This window comes from Pochonia chlamydosporia, chromosome 1 (genome assembly GCF_001653235.2).
Source record: "Pochonia chlamydosporia 170 chromosome 1, whole genome shotgun sequence".
NCBI classification, from domain to species: Eukaryota; Fungi; Ascomycota; class Sordariomycetes; order Hypocreales; family Clavicipitaceae; genus Pochonia; species Pochonia chlamydosporia.
In genome coordinates, this window is record NC_035790.1 from 3,513,430 (window position 1) to 3,531,855 (window position 18,426).

The 18,426-nt window shown below is 50.9% G+C and overlaps 7 protein-coding genes across 7 annotated transcripts; 2 read left to right on the top strand and 5 right to left on the bottom strand.

Moving 5' to 3' along the window:
* Positions 1-1,410: 1,410 nt before the first annotated feature.
* VFPPC_17359 (hypothetical protein) lies at positions 1,411-1,881 on the bottom strand (the record flags this gene model as incomplete). Its single annotated transcript, XM_022429073.1, has 2 exons — positions 1,411-1,749; positions 1,792-1,881. The coding sequence occupies 2 exons, from the start codon at positions 1,879-1,881 to the stop codon at positions 1,411-1,413; spliced, it is 429 nt and encodes a 142-aa protein (XP_022285910.1).
* Positions 1,882-4,626: 2,745 nt separating this feature from the next.
* On the bottom strand, positions 4,627-7,536 carry VFPPC_15251 (ribonucleoside-diphosphate reductase large chain; the record flags this gene model as incomplete). Its single annotated transcript, XM_018293004.1, has 4 exons — positions 4,627-4,670; positions 4,733-7,229; positions 7,289-7,446; positions 7,518-7,536. The coding sequence occupies 4 exons, from the start codon at positions 7,534-7,536 to the stop codon at positions 4,627-4,629; spliced, it is 2,718 nt and encodes a 905-aa protein (XP_018149185.1).
* Positions 7,537-8,552: 1,016 nt separating this feature from the next.
* On the top strand, positions 8,553-9,860 carry VFPPC_00900 (TatD family hydrolase; the record flags this gene model as incomplete). The annotated part of the gene is made up of 3 exons (XM_018280830.1): positions 8,553-8,612; positions 8,688-8,865; positions 8,911-9,860. The coding sequence occupies 3 exons, from the start codon at positions 8,553-8,555 to the stop codon at positions 9,858-9,860; spliced, it is 1,188 nt and encodes a 395-aa protein (XP_018149186.1).
* Positions 9,861-9,978: 118 nt separating this feature from the next.
* Positions 9,979-11,505, bottom strand: VFPPC_12926 (CHL4-like protein; the record flags this gene model as incomplete). Its single annotated transcript, XM_018290703.1, has 1 exon — positions 9,979-11,505. The coding sequence occupies one exon, from the start codon at positions 11,503-11,505 to the stop codon at positions 9,979-9,981; it is 1,527 nt and encodes a 508-aa protein (XP_018149187.1).
* A 1,132-nt stretch (positions 11,506-12,637) lies between these two features.
* On the bottom strand, positions 12,638-13,880 carry VFPPC_17358 (alpha/beta fold family hydrolase; the record flags this gene model as incomplete). Its single annotated transcript, XM_022429072.1, has 3 exons — positions 12,638-13,293; positions 13,345-13,561; positions 13,614-13,880. 3 exons carry the CDS (start codon positions 13,878-13,880, stop codon positions 12,638-12,640), a joined length of 1,140 nt encoding a protein of 379 aa, XP_022285911.1.
* Positions 13,881-14,233: 353 nt separating this feature from the next.
* VFPPC_00902 (heterokaryon incompatibility protein (HET) domain-containing protein) lies at positions 14,234-16,786 on the bottom strand (the record flags this gene model as incomplete). The annotated part of the gene is made up of 2 exons (XM_018280832.1): positions 14,234-15,921; positions 15,970-16,786. The coding sequence occupies 2 exons, from the start codon at positions 16,784-16,786 to the stop codon at positions 14,234-14,236; spliced, it is 2,505 nt and encodes an 834-aa protein (XP_018149190.1).
* A 763-nt stretch (positions 16,787-17,549) lies between these two features.
* Positions 17,550-18,312, top strand: VFPPC_15253 (transcription factor; the record flags this gene model as incomplete). Its single annotated transcript, XM_018293006.1, has 2 exons — positions 17,550-17,972; positions 18,019-18,312. 2 exons carry the CDS (start codon positions 17,550-17,552, stop codon positions 18,310-18,312), a joined length of 717 nt encoding a protein of 238 aa, XP_018149191.1.
* Between the last annotated feature and the right edge of the window lie 114 nt (positions 18,313-18,426).

Sequence of the window (18,426 nt, forward strand, 5' to 3'; positions counted from 1 at the left end):
GGACTTGACACTTGAGTTTCCAAAGTTCGGGCCAACGACTCCCGCAATCAGAAAAGTGCATCGTGCACAGTAGCGAACGGGCCCCTCTTATCCCAAGTTTGGCGTCGCCGAGTGACCAGGAGTATGTTCACGACTCCTAGGTTGAGGAGACACCGCGAGAACCGCCGACGAAGTTATTCCCTTGATTGTTGTCTTACGTCACTTGCGGCGAATCGTTCGAAACCAACGTTTGAATTTCGAAGTCAAATCAAGCAGATACCCAATTACGAATTGGCCGGCCCATCCCTAAATTAGCCACTGTTTACCTACCGCCAGCGCGTCAGAGCCCGGTGTCTTGCCTATTTTATTTTTTCATGGGGCAAGTTGATTGTGCAGGGCGAGGAGCCGGGAAAGCAGCGAAGTCTTCCCCACGATGCCTGTACCGACTGTGCGGTTATCCCTTGAAGAGCATGGGCACATCATTTCATCGCCCGCGAGATTCGCGGTTTCAGACACAGGTCGTTTGCTACGTACTCCAAACGGAGAATCCTGGTCCTATCGACTCCTGTCAAGACTGCCACTTGCCTCCACGCTCTGGTCGCCATCCACCACATCAACCAACAACAATAACTCTGTCATTCATATTTCGAGCAGAGTCAATGCCCAGATGGGATACTAGACGGAGTTGGACCACGAGGACGCAATTTCATCTGGCGCAGGGAAGCAAGACACGGCAGACGCAGGGCACACAAGTGGAAGCACCTGGGTGTCGACGGTCACTAAACTGGCAAGACTGGTTCCGCACGGGAAATGAGGTGTGAAGTCATTGCACACTCAGTAAGATGATGCCAAGCCTCGATCGATTGTGGGCAATCTGGTGGATCATCCATCCACAGCTAGCTTGTTTTCCCCAGCGCGCCTCTTCGCAGCCTGGTTCAGCTGTGATACACATCGACCTCCCTTATTGATGCAAGTTTGACATCTTTTGGGACCAACCAGACCCAAATCAAAATGGCTCATCTCACCAGACTTACTACCTAGGTAATTATCCCCCGCAAAGGGAACATTTGAAAGCTTCTTGCTACGCCACAATAGCCACACACGAATCGTTCCTTGGGAGGCTCAACTGCATTTACCACGGTGTCACAGTGACCAAAAACTACAACGAACATAGTTAATATTCCTAATAGCGCTGATAGGAATTAAACCTAACCTCCGTTATGTCCCAGAAGATCTCGACCGCAACTACCGCGCATGTATATGCCCCTACGCGCCAATGCACCACACGGCCGAAAGCTGTCTACATCTAGACCTTGCTTACAAGAGAAGACATACTGAAGACACATCTAGGCCCTGATTCGCAGAAAAGAAAGTTCAGATTCAGGCTCTTGAAGAGGGTGACTTGTAAAAGTTGTAACTTCTGGGCCATTATCACAAACGAAGAGACTGATAGCGCTCAGGTGCCGTTGGGAATATTGAATCAAATCCAACATCCATTTTAGCCAAGACGCTCACAGTGCCCGAGCAGGGTTTGCCTGGCATCTGACAAGAGCCGTAAGAAATACTGACTGTCACATATGATGAACTGTTTTCAGTGTTTAAAACCAGCGATTCACGCCGAACGAGATCAGAATGAAAATAAAGTCCCCTCACACCATAACAGAGAGACCACCTGTGCGAGGTACGGCTGCTAGACGCTGGATGATAATCCGCGCTTGAGGAAACGAGAATGGAGATTCGGGCAGAACCAGACCCAAAGGAGCATGACTTCTGTAGGGGATGTCTAGGACTCGATGATCATGATGATCAAGCTGGTAGATGCGCTGGGTTGGCTATAGCGCTACTACCGTACGACAAGCGAAATGTTTGATCATGGTCCCACCGTCGATGAAGACCGGCCATTGCTGCACGCCACAGCAGATGATCGACGCTGCATTTGCAGAGTGACCGTACTACTAAATACCACTGCAATGGGCTGTTGGACTGTAAATATTGAAGCAGGCGCGGGGAGGTGGCTGGCAAGATGACTGACAGCACCGCTAACCGCCTCTCACCATCATGGCTTTATGAGAATTCGTCTGGTTATTCACCTTGATTTGCTTGAGGACACATTGTACCCGCTGTTCTGTGGCTGCCTTGGCGACGTCCCGTTCTCGAGACTGACCGACGTTTATCATATTCATGGCAAAATCAACAAAGAAATGAGCGTTGGTCTTGCCATGTCGGGTTCCGGTGCATTTTCATCAAGAGACTCTGTTCGCATTTCTATGACCAAGCCAGACAGCAAATGGATGGGTGTCGAAATTGGCCCCCGCCAGGCGCCTGGGCTTCGAGCCGATCGACACAACCCTCCAGACCCAGACACAGTGCATATTGATCTCATCCAATCTGAACAACCCCAGAGGCCAGGGGGGAGCCCTCTCTGAACCACGTCTGTGGCAGCAAAACAAAACTATAGCAAAGACCAGCAATTCTTATTGGCCAATGGATCATGGACAAAGTTTGAGCTTTTCATTGTGATTGTGGGCTGGGCCACTTGGTTTAATTCTTGTCTCGAACAGCTACATCCGGCGCAAATGCTGGACTTCACGGCTTGGTGCTCACGACGATCAATGATACTACTGACATTGGCCCATCTGTTCCAGTCATCAATTATCAGGCTCCTGTACTAATTGCCACCAATCCGTCAGCCATGGAAGGTCCTCTTTCGTCAACGATACTGTTGAGCTCGCGGAGCTCAAGCCAGGGGAGGAGACGCACCAGCCTCACCCAGATGTCGGTAGCTCATGAACCGAACCAGGGTCTACCGTCTATTGACCCCATGTCGAGCTGGAACGCAATGGCCACTTCCATCGCTAGTGTCAGCCGGTGGAGGCCTTCTTGCAGGAGTCATTCAGGTCTGGTGTTTCTGGGAATCAGCTCCTCCACAGTTGGGCACTGACTGGTGACTGGGGGATTCACCCAACATTGAACCATCAACTCTAGCCATTTCATCAGCTTCTGGTGCATTATCTGCATTTTGAACGCAGTCCAAAGTCGTAACCTGGGCATTTACTGGCCTTGGTAAAGAGCTGAATATCCTTGACATGGCACCGGGCCAAAACGGAGCCAAGTGATGAAGAGCTCAATTGCGATGACGGGTGTCGTCAACAAGGCCGTACATGTAGCATGGCCACGAGCGCCTTGATACCAAAGGACACGAGCTTGCTGCCATGACAACTGGTCTTGCGCGGTCTTCAACACCAGCCCTATGCATTCAAATGTCAACTTACCACCTGCGTCGTGGGCTTGTATTCCAGAATCGTCAAGACTTCAAGGTTCATGTCGACATATCAACGGTGCCTGCCGCATCCATATCCTCGCCTTTATCCTGGACAGCAACCACTATTCGGCAACAACACCGAGAAGCTCCATGTCGCTTCCTATCCATGCCCTGTTTCCTGTGCGTGTATCAAGGCAAACCGGCGGCCGCAACCAATTTCTCGGCACCACCACGCAACGCCTGCAAACACCTCCATGTCACTCGACAACACAGCACAAACGCCGTGAATTGACAGCCACGTAGCATCGACACGATTTCACCAGCATCACCAGCCTCAAACCGGTACCAACGACCAAAGTACCAAACCAACCTCATGCACCCGTGCATCCAGCGGCCCGCCAGCCGCCCAATGCCATCCCGTCGTGCAGCACATGCATGACCCGACCCAAGCCTCAATCTCAACTCGAACTTGAGCAAGAATATTCCCGACTCTAGCAGGCCAAACAGGCAGTCAATCTAGCTTCCAACCAGCCTCACCTGCCAAAACCCAGGCAACGCCGTAGGCACTAATAACACGGCCACATCGACGACGTCATCGTCTTCATCCCAGCCACCATGCAAGCCCACCGCCTTTCAAACGATATCGGGTATCTCCATTCGGAAGCTTTTTGCCGCGACAGCTTCATGAAGCCATCTGAATTGCAAGCTCATCTATTCCATCGAAGACTGCAGAAACCCCCATTACCACACCACGTATGACAAGTAAGCGAGCCCTCGCAACGTCAGGTCGTACACACTGTTTGTGTACGGAGGACATGTCTCGTATCCAATTTATTTGCTGTTACTCCGCTCGCCGTGTCTCACCTCCTTCCTCCCTGGTACATGTACTTTTATCCCATGACGTTTGTCTCGCGTTTGTCTTGGTGTGATGTAATACAGACCAGCTAGCAGATCAGCTCACTGCACGACACGATTCTACGTGTAAACATGATACGCATGTCCTCGCGGTAACACAGCATAACCATTCTCGACAACATCATTTTCGTAAAATTCATTATTGGCGCAACACTGATATATCTAGAAACGCGCCTCGAGCCGTCTCTCTAAAAATGATACAAACAATGATCAAGTTAAAATAAAATCAAATGCAGACCCTAACGAGAACCCATGACTTTCAACTATACATAATATCTTTCCCCGTGACTGTGTGCAAAAAGTAAAGAGCACGCTTGCACTCCTTTATAAACCAATCGACGTGATGCCCAGGAAAAACAACAAAACAAGTATTATCCGATATCAGCCTATCCGTCCCGTTATTCCCAACTCGTCAACAATTCGTAATACACTCATCCCTTGAGGGAACACATGTTTCTTTAATCATCAATTTAACCACTGCACATGACGCAGGCTTCGGGGTTCTCAATGCTGCCTGTTATCATACAGTTAGCAAAGTTGTTATACGGTTCGACTGTCTTTTGACTAGACACTTACAAGCCAGAACAGCCTCAGAGTAGATATCCCGCTCACGATCGCCGCTGTCGTCACCATCTTCAGACTGACCAGCACGCTTCGTACCGGGTTCAGTCAGCTCCTCGTCTTGGACGCCGTCTGCAGGCTCTGTGGGCAGGACCTTGGGGCTGTCGCCATCATCGACATCCGCCTTCATGATGGCAGGCTTGCTGGGTGAAGCAATGGGCCGAGAGGCAGCCGCTGGTGGGGGAGTGGTGCTAGGAGTAGGGATGCCGTTGGAGCTGACAGACTTGTTTCCCTCCTCGGCCTTGAGGTGGGCGGAACGAGGAACAGCGGTCACGGAAGTCATGAAGCTAGTGCCTGCAGGAGCAGTTCGCTTCTTGGGAAGTCTCTCCTTGCCAACGTTGGCATCGGCAATCTTGAGGGCCTCCTGGTCAACGGTAAACTGGATAGGAGCGGCAGCAGCCTGCGTACGCAGGTAGTACATGCCAGTCTTGAGACCCAGCTTCCAGCCGGCAAAGTGCATGCTGGTAATCTTGCCCATGGAAGGGTCCTTCATGTGAATGTTGAGAGACTGAGACTGGTCAATGAAGGCGCCGCGGTCGGCAGCCATCTGGACAACCTGGCGTTGAGAAATCTCCCAGACAGTCTTATAGAGAGCCTTGATGTCGGCGGGGATGTTGGGGATGTTTTGAATGGAACCATTCTCAGCAATGATTCGGTTCTTCATGGCATCAGACCAAAGACCCATGTCGACGAGGTCCTTCAACAACCAGGGGTTGACGACCTGGAACTCACCGGCCAAGACACGTCGCTGGTAAATGTTGGAAGTGTAAGGCTCGAAGCACTCGTTGTTACCCAGGATCTGAGATGTGCTGGCAGTGGGCATAGGGGCCAAGAGCAACGAGTTGCGGATACCGTGCTCCTTGACCTGCTCCTTGAGGCTGTCCCACTCCCAAAGGTCGCTGGGCTTGACGTTCCACATATCGAACTGAAGAATGCCCTCAGAGGCAGGAGATCCCTTGAAGGTAGAGTAAGGACCTTGCTCCTTGGCCAGCTGGACTGAGGCAGTCAAAGCTGCGTGATAGACGGTCTCGAAGATCTGCTTGTTCAACTCACGAGCCTCAGGAGACTCGAAGGGCATACGAAGAGCAAGGAAAGCATCGGCAAGACCCTGGACACCTACACCAATAGGTCGATGGCGCATGTTGCTGTTGCGAGCTTCCACGACAGGGTAGTGGTTGACATCAATAATCTTGTTGAGATTGCGAACGACAACTTGAGTGACTTCGTGAAGTTTCTTAAAGTCATATCGACCCTCATTGTAGTCAACAAAAGCTGGCAGAGCAAGAGATGCCAGGTTGCACACAGCGACCTCATCAGGAGCAGAGTACTCGATAATCTCAGTGCAAAGGTTTGAGCTGCGGATGGTACCCAGGTTCTTCTGGTTGCTCTTCCTGTTGCAGGCATCCTTGTATAGCATGAAAGGGTTGCCAGTCTCAGTTTGAGCTTCGAGGATAGAGTACCAGAGCTTCTGGGCGCGGATAGTCTTGCGGCCCTTACCCTCACGTTCATACTTTTCGTACAAAGCCTCGAATTCCTCGCCGTAGCAGTCGGCAAGGCCAGGGCATTCATTGGGGCACATGAGGGTCCAGTCACCGTTCTTCTCGACACGCTTCATGAACAGATCAGGGATCCAGAGGGCAAGGAAAAGATCACGAGCACGGACTTCCTCCTTGCCGTGGTTCTTTCTCAAATCAAGGAACTCAAAGACATCGGCGTGCCAGGGCTCCAGGTAGATCGCAAAAGCACCAGGACGCTTGTTGCCACCCTGGTCAACATATCTGGCGGTGTTGTTGAAGACACGCAGCATGGGGATGACACCGTTCGAGGTACCGTTGGTACCAGCAATATAGGAACCAGTGGCACGGATGCGGTGGACGTTGAGACCAATACCACCAGCCATCTTGGAGATCATGGCACAGGTCTTGAGAGTGTCGTAGATGCCCTCAATGCTGTCGTCCTTCATGTCGACCAGGAAACAAGAAGAGAGCTGAGCCTGGGGAGTACCAGCATTGAAGAGTGTGGGAGAGGCGTGGGTGAAGAATTTGCTGGACATGAGATTGTAGGTTTCGATGACACGCTCAATGTTGTCTCCCCAGATACCAACAGCAACACGCATAATCATGTGCTGGGGTCGCTCGACAATCTTGCCATTGAGCTTGAGGAGATATGACCGCTCCAAGGTCTTGAAGCCAAAGTACTGATAGTTGAAGTCTCTGTCGTAGACAATGGCAGAGTCGAGCTCCTCTTTGTGTTTCATTACACACTCGTATGTGTCTTTGGAGATCATGGGCGAGGCACGATCGTTCTTGGGGTTGACGTAGTGGTACAGATCGCTGACAACAGAAGACCATTGCTTCTTGGTCTGCTTGTGCAAGTTGGAAACGGCGATACGAGCTGCCAAGATGGCGTAGTCGGGGTGGGTGACGGTCATGTACGCAGCGGTTTCAGCGGCCTGCAATGTGCGTTAGTGCAAAGTCTTTCGTCAGGTAGAGTTGAAGTCTGGTTGCTTACAAGATCGTCTAGTTGGACAGTGGTCACACCACCATAGACACCAGAGATAACCTTCTGGGTGATGGCAACAGGATCAACATGCTCGGTATCCAGGCCATAACACAACCTGGAGACACGAGCAGTGATCTTGTCGAATTGGACGCGCTCTTGGCGACCATCTGCAAACAAATTAGCCCAGTGATTCTTTGGGAGGTATCAATTGGCAACGCAAAGGAAGAATAATACGTACCGCGCTTTCTGACGAACATGTTGACGAGGCCCCAAGGGTGGCGGGCAACAATGTGAATGCAAAGGGGTATAAAAGCAAAGTTAACTGCACGTGTCTACCAGAGCACAAGCAGCTGCCACAATCCACAAGAGCAGAGAAGATTTGGAACAAGAAAATGTCGTCGACTACCCACAGGTTGGTTTGTGTAGAGAAAAGTCGAGAGAAAGAGATGCGTAAAGTGAGCAGAAGGACGTGGAAAGCCTTCTTAAGTGCGGCGCGTGTTTTTGCAGAGCACGCGTTACGCAGCTAGCGCGACAACAACGGCCGTGAACCTGGACATGGAGCCCATTAAACCGAGCCCCACTGTTTCGCACTGCTCTGCACGCACTGGACCTGACGGCTGCCTTCAATGTCAGCTTCAGCCAAGTCGCCCGAAACAAGGGCGATTTCTGTGCCAATCACGGCGTGAATGAGCCCCCTCGTTTCCCTAGTTACGCCGTCGATGGATCAAAAGATGGACGCAGTAATTATTGACGAGATGTTGATCCGAGTTCCAGTTGCAAATTTCGGAGCTGCGGTGCTTTCGGCTCGGACCAGAACGTTTGAAATTTGATGGTTTTGTTTGTTCACGAATCCACTTTCGCGGGGCACTGTGCATGAGCGCGCACCCCTGCCCATGTAGCCTCTTTACGGGCTCTCGTTGGCGCGGAGTCACGTGAATTGCCTATTATTAATGGGCATTTTTTGGCCTCCAAAATCCCGCCAAGTCAGGTGACTGCAGCTTTTCAGGGCCCCCACCATGCTCCGAACGAGTCTAGTTAGCTGCCAGGCACGCCTTGGCCAGAGTGAGAAGTGGCCGACTGAGTCTCTCATCGACTTTTGAAGACCCAATGAGCATTGTGTATCAAGAAATTGTCGTGACTCTTCACTGTGACTCAACCACAGACGAGGCTACCGAATAGGGCTTAAAACCCCTTCTCAATGATTTTGAGACGACTTCAAAATATAGTTCCCTTTCCTAACAGACAATCACGTCATTTCATACGTTTTGCCACAATGGCTGCTCAAGTTTCGGGGACGATCCCCAACGGCACCTACAAGCCCAGATACGTCGATGTAAGTCACCACAACCTACATAAAACACCCACCATCTCACACCCCCAAATACACCGTATACTAACCTCCAACAAGATTGGCACCAATCTATCCGACCCCATCTTCAGAGGCAGATACCACGGCCACCAAAAACACCCCGACGACCTCGCAGGCGTCATCCACCGCGCCAACCAAGTAGGATGCACGAAACTCATCATCACAGGCTCAGACTTCAAAAGCTCCCACGACGCCCTAAAACTAGCAGAAGAATACCGTGCGTACCCCCCTCCGTCTTCACAACCCATCTAACACCCCCTAGCGGGAACATGCTACGCAACAGTCGGCATCCACCCATGCAGCAGCGCTATATTCGGCGCCGCAGACCTCAAGAAGAAGCAATCCGAACACTCTACCCCGTGTGAAAAGGACCCCTACGCACCCATGTCGGAACAGCATCTCCCTGATCCAGCACGATCAGCAGACGCCATCTCAAGATTTACTACTCTTGTGGCGGAGGCGAGATCCGCTAGTCATCCGTACATGGTGGCGATGGGGGAATTCGGCCTCGACTACGACCGTTTGAACTACTGCAATCGTGTTATTCAACGGCATTCGTTTGAGGCGCAGCTCAAGGTTGCGGCTTCGCTGCAGCCGCAGTTACCGCTGTTTCTGCACTCGAGAGCCGCACACGGTGACTTTGTAGCCCTTTTGAAGGGTGCGTTTGGGGATAAGTTGGAGAAGCTGGAGAGGGGGGGCGTGGTGCATAGCTTCACGGGGACGATGGAGGAGATGAATGAGCTGATGGACCTGGGACTGTACATTGGCATCAATGGGTGTAGTTTCAAGACGTCGGAGAATTGTGAGGTTGTCAAGGCGGTTCGCCTGGACAGACTGATGATTGAGACGGACGGGCCGTGGTGTGAAGTCCGCCCCAGCCACGAGGGGTACAAGTACTTGATACAGAAGAAGGAAGAGGCACAGACACCTATTCAGAATGGAGCGACGCCGGATGCTGCGCCGGCACAAAAGCAGACACAGCCCAAGAAGCAAAAGAATCAAAAGAAGGAACCTGAAGTACCGGATAGATTTAAAGTGGTCAAGAAGGAAAAGTGGGAAGAAGGGGCCATGGTCAAGGGCAGAAATGAGCCGTGCACAATAGAGCGCGTTGCTCAGGTCATCGCTGCGGTCAAGGGCGTGAGTGTCGAAGAGGTCTGCGAAGCGGCTTGGAGGAATACCATTCACGTGTTTGGACTAGAAGAGACGATTTAGAAGTTTGACGTATATACATGGTGCCGTGATGGCATGCGCATGGGGGGGTATCAACGATAGAAGAAGACTTAAATACACCACTATACCCAGAAATATATCAACAACTCCGCCCATTGCATCATAACCCAGACCCCTTGTGACCCCGTATCAAGCCGTTTTTTACAACGCCAGTCGTGACTCCGTCTTCACCCGTCATCCAGCCTGGCATACGCTCTCCATCTACTATTCCCGCCTCGACTAGTTGTCGTATTCCCGCGAAAACATGTGGCCCCTGAAAGTTTATTCGTATTATGGGCGTCCATCGCGTAGGGTCTGTATCGTCCTCAATATCTTCTTCATTATCGCCCAAGGCTTGCCGTAGCGCCGTGTCGATTTTGCTTTTCCGTCTCTCCGTCTGCCGATTCATCCTGTCATCTTCATCTTCCGAGTCTTGGACAAACAGCCCGTCTATAGTGGGATACGGGTCCTGCATGATGATTTCGAAGCGCTCAATACCCTTGCCGTCAGACACAATGCCCGAGTTGCCAAACCGTGCTTTGGCCACGGTCTTGGCCCTTTTCGCTGCCCGTTCATGTTGTGATAGGGGTCTTGAGCGCTTTTGAGCCGTCTCTGCGTTGGATGACGATTCCCTGGACAGCGGTGGGGTTGGGAGAACTGTGTCCAGAGGCGACTTCTTGTCCTTTTCGTTTGCATAAATACTCCATCCACCTCCTGCGGCGTTACTCCTTCCTGGTCCTCTCTTGTCTAGGAGAGCTTCCAGATTCCTGCTCACCAGACTTGTTGGTTTGAGTGTATATCGCTCCCGAGGCCGGGACAGCGCCTGTGGGACACCGTTTGCTATGAGGCCGTGTAAGCTTTTTGATTCTCCGTGGCTAATGGGACCGGTTGCTTGGGCTCTGGTTATGTACAATGCTGGCGAACCGTCCGGGAAAGCCAAGTATATGGTGCGCGAGGAACTGAAGTTGGTGGTGTTTCCATTTCCCGTTGGGCCGGAAAGGGCTAGGTCGGTGTTATACGGTGACTCAATTACAAAAATGCGCAGGAGTAATAAGGGAAACTTCTTCGGTCTCGAGAAGTGGTAGTGTGCTTTAATATCGGGGAGGACCTGTTCCTGTAGACTCTGCAGAAACGTAGAGGGATGAAATCTCGGCAAGTTGAGACTCTTCTCGTCCACCTTGAGAACTTCATCATCGGCTCCTTTCGTAGGTAGGTGTAAGGGTTGGATCTTGTAGGCGGTCCATTTCTGAGAGGTCGGATGCTCGTCCAGGTAGGCAAAGTCGATCATGGCGAGCTGATACAGCGTCAACCCATGGCGCCAGTCACCCTCTAGTATGCGGCTGACCACGTCGCGCTTAGAGCCTTTTTGTTGTTGCAGGTCCGAGTAGAGATCGTGCAGTTCCTCGACCGACTTGCATGGCGGATAGAGATCCGCTGAGTCGTCGGGTGTGTCGTCATCGTCGGCTCTCGGGGGAGACAGATAGGGCGCGGTGTAGGCCAATGATTGCCCGTCGAGCCAATCGAGGGCCAGCAAGATCAGGGCTTCGCGGGAGAGCCGACTGATGGTTTTGATGACGGCTGTGTTGGAGGATTCGACGCGAAGAGAGGATGGGAGGCGTGACTTGGTTGCTATTGACAGACGGGACATGGCGGCATCGGCGGTGAAGTGTTAGCGTGGCGGAGAAACACGCTGCGTTGGGGAGAGACTTGATATCGAAACCATTAAAAGGGCATTGCCATGGTTTATAGCTTGCAGATGGGCCGTTGTTGGAGTTGGCGCAAAGGGTCAACTGGTGTTGAAGAGTCAAGTCCGGTGCAGACAAGCTGTTGCCCCACTAAACCAAACAAAGCACGCGAGTTGTGGTCGTTGCAACGGTTGGAGTGGGAGACCAGACGCGTCTTGCAACCACCCACATGCAGACACGGTCAGAATCCGATAACCTTCAACTTCAAAACCAACAAAGTATTGAAAATAGGGAAACTGCACCAGTACAATCTAATCATCATGGTAAACGACCGTGGGCTAGTGGCAGGGCGTTTTGCCTTTGAGGTTGCGTCTCTCGAGTCCCTGGCATCATTCACATGCTCACACAGCCAGCCGTAATGTGAGGCAACGAGAATTCGACCAAATACTTTGAAAGGCAGAAAAATGAGTAGCCAGGCCTCAAAGAGATTGCAGTTTTGTCAGCAAGTTAAAATCAGACATTGGTAAAGCACACCTGCCAATATGCGAGAGATGCCTTGGCCTCGCATCGACAACCCGTCCTCATCCTCGTGCAGCACACCAGCCATCAAACGACCACCTAATACATAATCTTGTCGAACTAGCCATGGTAACGGCAAATGAGACAATTGGGCATCTTTGGGAATATGTTGTCGGTGAAGCCGGATAGATTCGATATATGCTTGACTCTACGTTGTAGAATCTTGTCTCGTCGATATTTTGAGGCTTCAATTTCCTGAGTCTATCACGAACTGGCTTTCAAGGAAGATTGGACATGCTTCCCCCTGACTTGATGCCGCAAGTTTATATGTCGTCTCTGCAAAAGTCCAAGTGTCGAACGATCTGGTCTGCGTATTTCCATCACACCATACCACCACTTGCTGTTCAAGCAATCCAAATTGGCCAACATGTATATGTCCGTGGATGTAGCCATCGTACCATGTTTTGCGTGCTCAACATACAATCAGTAGACTCGTCTGTTTCGTCATGGTCTTACACCTCCCTCACACATCCAAAAGTTATCAACATGTTATCCCTCTTCTCTTCAGCAAGGCAGTTAACTCGTTGCCGCATCATCGCCACTCACCACATCTCCAAGTATCTCCTCCAACACTGCCACCAACGTCACAATACTATTATGATCAGCACCCTCAACACCCGCCGAAGTAAACTCCAGGACATCCCCAAACTTGCCCTCACAATCCCAACACGACTCCATGTACCGCCTGCCCACCGCCCCAATCATAGGGTCGTCATCTGCAAAAAGCATCTTCACCCTTATCTTCGGCCCCAGCCCACGACTTCTTTCCCGTGCCGCCAACTCACGCACAAAGACTTCAAAATCTTCGCACACCCCCCAGGTGCCGTCCCCTTCCTTCTTGAGACACTGCCTCACCTCGCTGTTCGAACCGGCCGTGTTCTCGGCGTACATGGCCTCCAGCGACGCATCCAGGATCGTGTCGAGAAAGTCGTTGGAGACGCCGTATGTCTTCTGCCAATGGAGGCGGTTCTGTGACATTTCGGATCGTGACTCTGATGCTGGTGTGCTCTCCGACAGCCATTTCCCGACAAACCCAACGCTGGAGCCGACGGCTGGCACGATTGTAGCCATGGCCTTGATGAGGCTGTTCAAAGAACCAAAAGCAATGTTGGGTACTAGCTGTGCGGCTTGCAACATCTTGACCCCCGAGTGTTTGACGTCTACCCAGGGTGCTGAAACCTGTCAATACAGGCTTCCCTGTTTATGGAGCGGTGATTACGTACCTAGTATAGCGGCATACGGCCTAGTCGGCGAAAGAACGTCTCGGTAACTATATAGTGTGTTAAGTAGGTATATAACTCCCGCGCTGTACGAAATCAACGAGACATGCTGGATGCCAAGGTGTGCCAGCAGCTGTGGTACGAGCTCGACCCAGATACTGACTCTCTTCGTAAGCTTCACATCAGTTGAGTAGCCTATTCCGGGTCTAAATTCCGTGACCTGTTGTCGTTAGAAATCCGCAGCACAGGCTCAAGACATTAGAGGGCAGGACTCGCCGATCGACAGTCAAGACGCGGACGCCCATTCTTTCGCCCACGACGCCCATCAAGGCGCCGTAGAAACGAGACGCAAACATGCCCGGCATGAAGAGTACGACAGGTGGCGCAGTTTCCGCCGTTGGCTGGCAGCCAAGGTCTGAGTATCCTACTTCCAGGGCGTCATGGTCTGCTGTTGCGGGAAGCGTGAACCTTTTGTGGAATTGGGGCTGCTTCAGATACTGCGCGCCTTCTGTGTCTTCTGTGGCTGTGTTTGTGGGCATTATGGTGAAGATAGATAAAGATTAAAGGTAGAGATGGAAGAAAGATGAGAGGGCTCAGAGTATACAGTGAGGGGTTGGCTGCATATATGTAGTTTTGTTGGTCAGCATCACCAGCAGCTTTGAGTGGAATCCGAGTACAAAAGGTTGCATTGCGCCGGTAATAAGAGTGTCAGCGATCGTCTTCTTAACTAGCTCTGGTTAGTGGGATAATCCTTCGAGTCTGCCCAACAAGTGTAAGCACCTCACCGTGTAAAGGGAAGTTATATTCATCTAAATTCTCGTCGTAAGCCGAACTTCCAAAAAGGTGACATAAACCTACATCATACAGCCCGCACCCCATAGAAACCAGTCACTCACACAAGGATCAACGTCTCTGATGTCCAGCCCTGACTCTCGAGATACATACCCGGATTATCGCATTTTCTAGTATCAATCCCATCGCTCACAAACACACCTACCCGCACCCACACGTCTTCACCCTCAACCGAAGCCACCTGAAGAACCAGACCATAGTACATAGTCTTCCTGTCGAACGACAAGTCACTAAACAATGCCAGCAAACAGAACCTTTTATCCTGGAGGCTCAAGGTACCAGAGTACCGCTTTTCCCCGTCCAAGTTAACACCAGGGTTAAATCGAAGTACACTTCTGAAAGTAGTGTCCCCCCGACTTTCACCTGTTCCCTTACACATGGTCGATATGTCCAACTGAGAAGGAGACTCGCAACGGTACACGAGGCCCTTCAGCGCCAGAGAAGCACCCGACACGAGACCAAAAGCATCTGCACCAGGGTCACGAATTATACTGCAGCCCTCAACCTCACAGAAACGGTATTCTTCGAAACAAGCTCTGTCAAAAACCACCGGCCCGTTGTACGACGCCCAAGACCAAGTTGGAGCGACGTATCTCTGCGAACCCCCTTGCTCTTCGCTCGCCTGCCCTGGTACAGCTTTCCAGGCCAGACCAACGAGTAAATCATTGCGCCAAAGACCAGCTACATACGTATCCTCTATATTGCGGAGCTGGAGACCCCGATACATAGCCTGAGCAATTCCCTGCACGGAAGGCAACCGGTCATGAAAGTACGTCAGCTTCCGCCGACTGTACTCCTCAACAGCGCAGTACCATTGCTGGTATTGGTGTCGAGGTCTCATACATTCGTCGCCCTGAGGTGGACGAAAAACAAGCGTCTGAGGAAGTTGGCGGCGGAAGGAGACTAGACAATCTTCACGTAAGCTGTACGACTCGCAGTGGAAATGCATTCTCTCCTTTCCAAACACGAGGAGTCTCCTCGAGAGCTGCTGCTCCTGAAAGGTCCATCCTCGATCTGCCCAGGGGGATGACTCAATTTCTTGTAGAACGTGGTTCTGGGGACTGGGCTGCGGCTCTATGATATATGTGCCTTGGACATCTGGATTCCGAGTTGATTGAAATGGAAGCTTTACACGTGAAGAAGACGCCGAGACTGTTCTGTACTGTAGGAAAGGCTCTTCCGGAGAATTTGATGCGGTTGCAGCGATGGTGCAGAACGCATCGGTGAATAGGTTTGACATCTTGGCCGATTCACGACACCAGTCGTCGGTGTCTCCTTGGATGATGCAAAGGGCGTCTATCCAGAGGTATTTCTTGCCAAGGAGCCACGTAACACGAACGGCATCTTGGAACAGAGGAGGGAGCCTCTCGAAAGGAATGTTTACCTTCCATTGAGCTAGATTCTCTGACGTCGTAGTTAATGGTAACTTTCCGCCCCAGCGGTAAGACAGAGCTATGTACTCGAAGGAGTCGTCGTTGATATCCAGGCCTTCCGCGGGAACTTGTAAAAAAATACCGTCGAAGTTTCCCGGCTCACCGACGTTTAGAAGTCTCGTGGGTGCGGAGTGCTTGCTATGATGGCGGCTTGGAGCGTTTGAGCCGCAGACATCATCGTCAGATCGTTGACATTGACGAAGCCAGGTTTGGACCCTGACTCTATTTGTGGCGCTGAACGCAAAGGATTCAATGGGAAACTCGTAAATTTGCAAGTATTTGCCCACCTTGGTGACTAGTAGGTGTTAGTGGCATGCCCCGAGTATAATTCAAGGTAGCTTACATTCGTTATCAATCTTGACGGAGAAGTTGATATGCGTTTCTGAGAAGTCAAATGGGTCTTCGTCTAACTCCAAAGGGCCTTCCCCGTCAAGACAGCCCGACTTATAGAGCATGTTATGTTGACCCTGTTTGGAAACCTTGGCCGACAGTCTCGCAAGGCCGACCGTGTCCCATGGTGTGTGCGTCACGTTCGTAGCCCATGGACTATCTTCACTTTGATACTGCTTTAAGAAGTAGACAAAACTGATTTGAACTGCTTCATTCTCGGCAAAGTCTGCCCACAACCCGGCGTGTGAGTCCCCTAACGAGCTTGTTGCTGAAGAAGTGCCTTTTGGAGTATGCTCATTGTCAAGTGTGGTGACGCTTAATGTATCCTCCGTTTGGCAATATTGACGTAACGGATTCTCATTATCCCTCAACACGGCATTGGAGGAGCGTGGATTTATAGTTACAGTCCCCAACGTTAGCTTGATCTGCTCAAGCAGCAGACGGCAAAATGCGCAACCATCGTCCGATGATTTCGTCAATTCCGGAAAATCTGGAAACGTGTCTACCCTCGAATACTTCAGGGGTATATGCTTAAAGAACTGCTCCTTCTCATGGGATATACGAGACACTGCGCTGGGCCGAAAAGTTGAGGAGATATACCCGTCTTTCAAACCCAAATCGAGGCACCGAAACAGCAGGGCGGTATTGTCTTCCCATATTTTTTCGACAACTCCGCTTTGAAAGATTGTTTCGTCGTCTAGTAGGAGTCCATGGCATGCGGAGCAGAGGGAGGACATTTCGGATGCTGGGACATCCTGATCAAACGCCATGGTCGGACTCACTAGATAGACAGGGAGGCGAAAGTTGAGGGAGAGTAACCTTTTCGTCCAAAGATGGATTATTGAGGTGTCGGCATGTTCATGCACTCAAGTTAATTGCTTCATGTGTCTGGCGCAGAAGATAAGAGAGAGACTGCAAATGTTGACATGGGTCAACTCAGCTCAGATTCATTCATGGTCTTGCGGGGCGGCAGTACATATAGCCATCAAGCTGGTAATTATTGGTCAAGTCTGGTGTTGTTACGAGTTACGAGTTATGGCTGGCTAGACTCAAATAGCTGATGCAACATGCCTGCATCAAAGCATTCAATTGATGGCATTCACACTGGCAAGAGTTTTGACGTACCAGACGTGCCCATAATAGACAAACAGCCTCTCAACTTTTCGCCCAGATAAGAGATACCGCATATAGCAAAGTGTGCCAGGGTATATTGAGATGTGTTGATGAACATTTGGATTTGGGCAAATACGTTTGGCCATAGACTGTACATATCCTCCAAAAATGGCCAAGCCACCAGAAAATGAAATAATATATTATCAATTATGTAAAGTGACTTTGAAGAAGATGGGCATATAAGTGTCGGCGTGCAGGGGCATCCTTGTCGCAGTGGTGAATAACACCACCTTCAAATTCGAGGCCTCAACACTCCGAGTCTATCACCACTTGCCATCAAAAAGTTGAAAAATGGTGGGAGTATTCACGGCGTGAATTTTAGCCCAAGACTCAAACACTCTTCATTTCTCGCACAAAGCCATGCCCCCCGTCACAAACCACATGCTCAATGCCCGCCGCGAAAAGGACTGCTTCGCCATCACCGCCGAACGTAAATACTACCACGTCGACAACACCTTCATCAGGCGTAGCCTCCGACCCTCCGAATGGCAGCACAGTCCCTTCAATGGCACATTAGTTATCCCTCGCTTCAGCCGTGAGCGCATCTTGAACGAAGCTGCTACGCTGCGCTTTATCGCGGACAAAACGGATATTCATGTTCCAAAATTGCACTGCTGCTTTGAGGATGACGAGGCGGTTTATTTGGTGATGGAGTATATTGAGGGCGTGGATTTGGCTAGTTTGGAAGAGGAGCAGCGCAAGACTGTTGAGGCGGAATTGGAGGGTCATCTCCAGATTTTGAGGAACTTGACGTCTGATACTTGGGGTGGACCGTCTGGACTTGTACGTCTTGATCTCTGAGTTACTTTTCAATACTGATATGTGTTAGGTCGTTCCGCCGTATCGAATTATGAGACGCTCCCCTCGTCCGGAGTGGAAGATGAAAGTGAGGGAGTCAAAGGACCTTGTGTTCTGTCATAACGATTTATCGGCGCATAATGTCATTGTCGATCCTGTGACGTTCAAGGTCAATGCTATTATTGACTGGGAGTATGCTGGCTATTATCCCCAGGAGTTTGAGGGCATGTTTTTTCGTCGACCTGGGCCGTCGGTTGCGATTGGCGAGGAAGTCGATGATGAGGATAAACTATTAGACATGATGCACAAGAATGAGGATAAATGAGTTGAAGTGCTGTTTTATCGCAAGCTTACTCAGCTGCAATAATAAAAGGTGTCCTCCGTCCAAGTCCATTCGTATATGAGGTTCTGTTTCGGCACTGTTGACCTCGAACAGCCA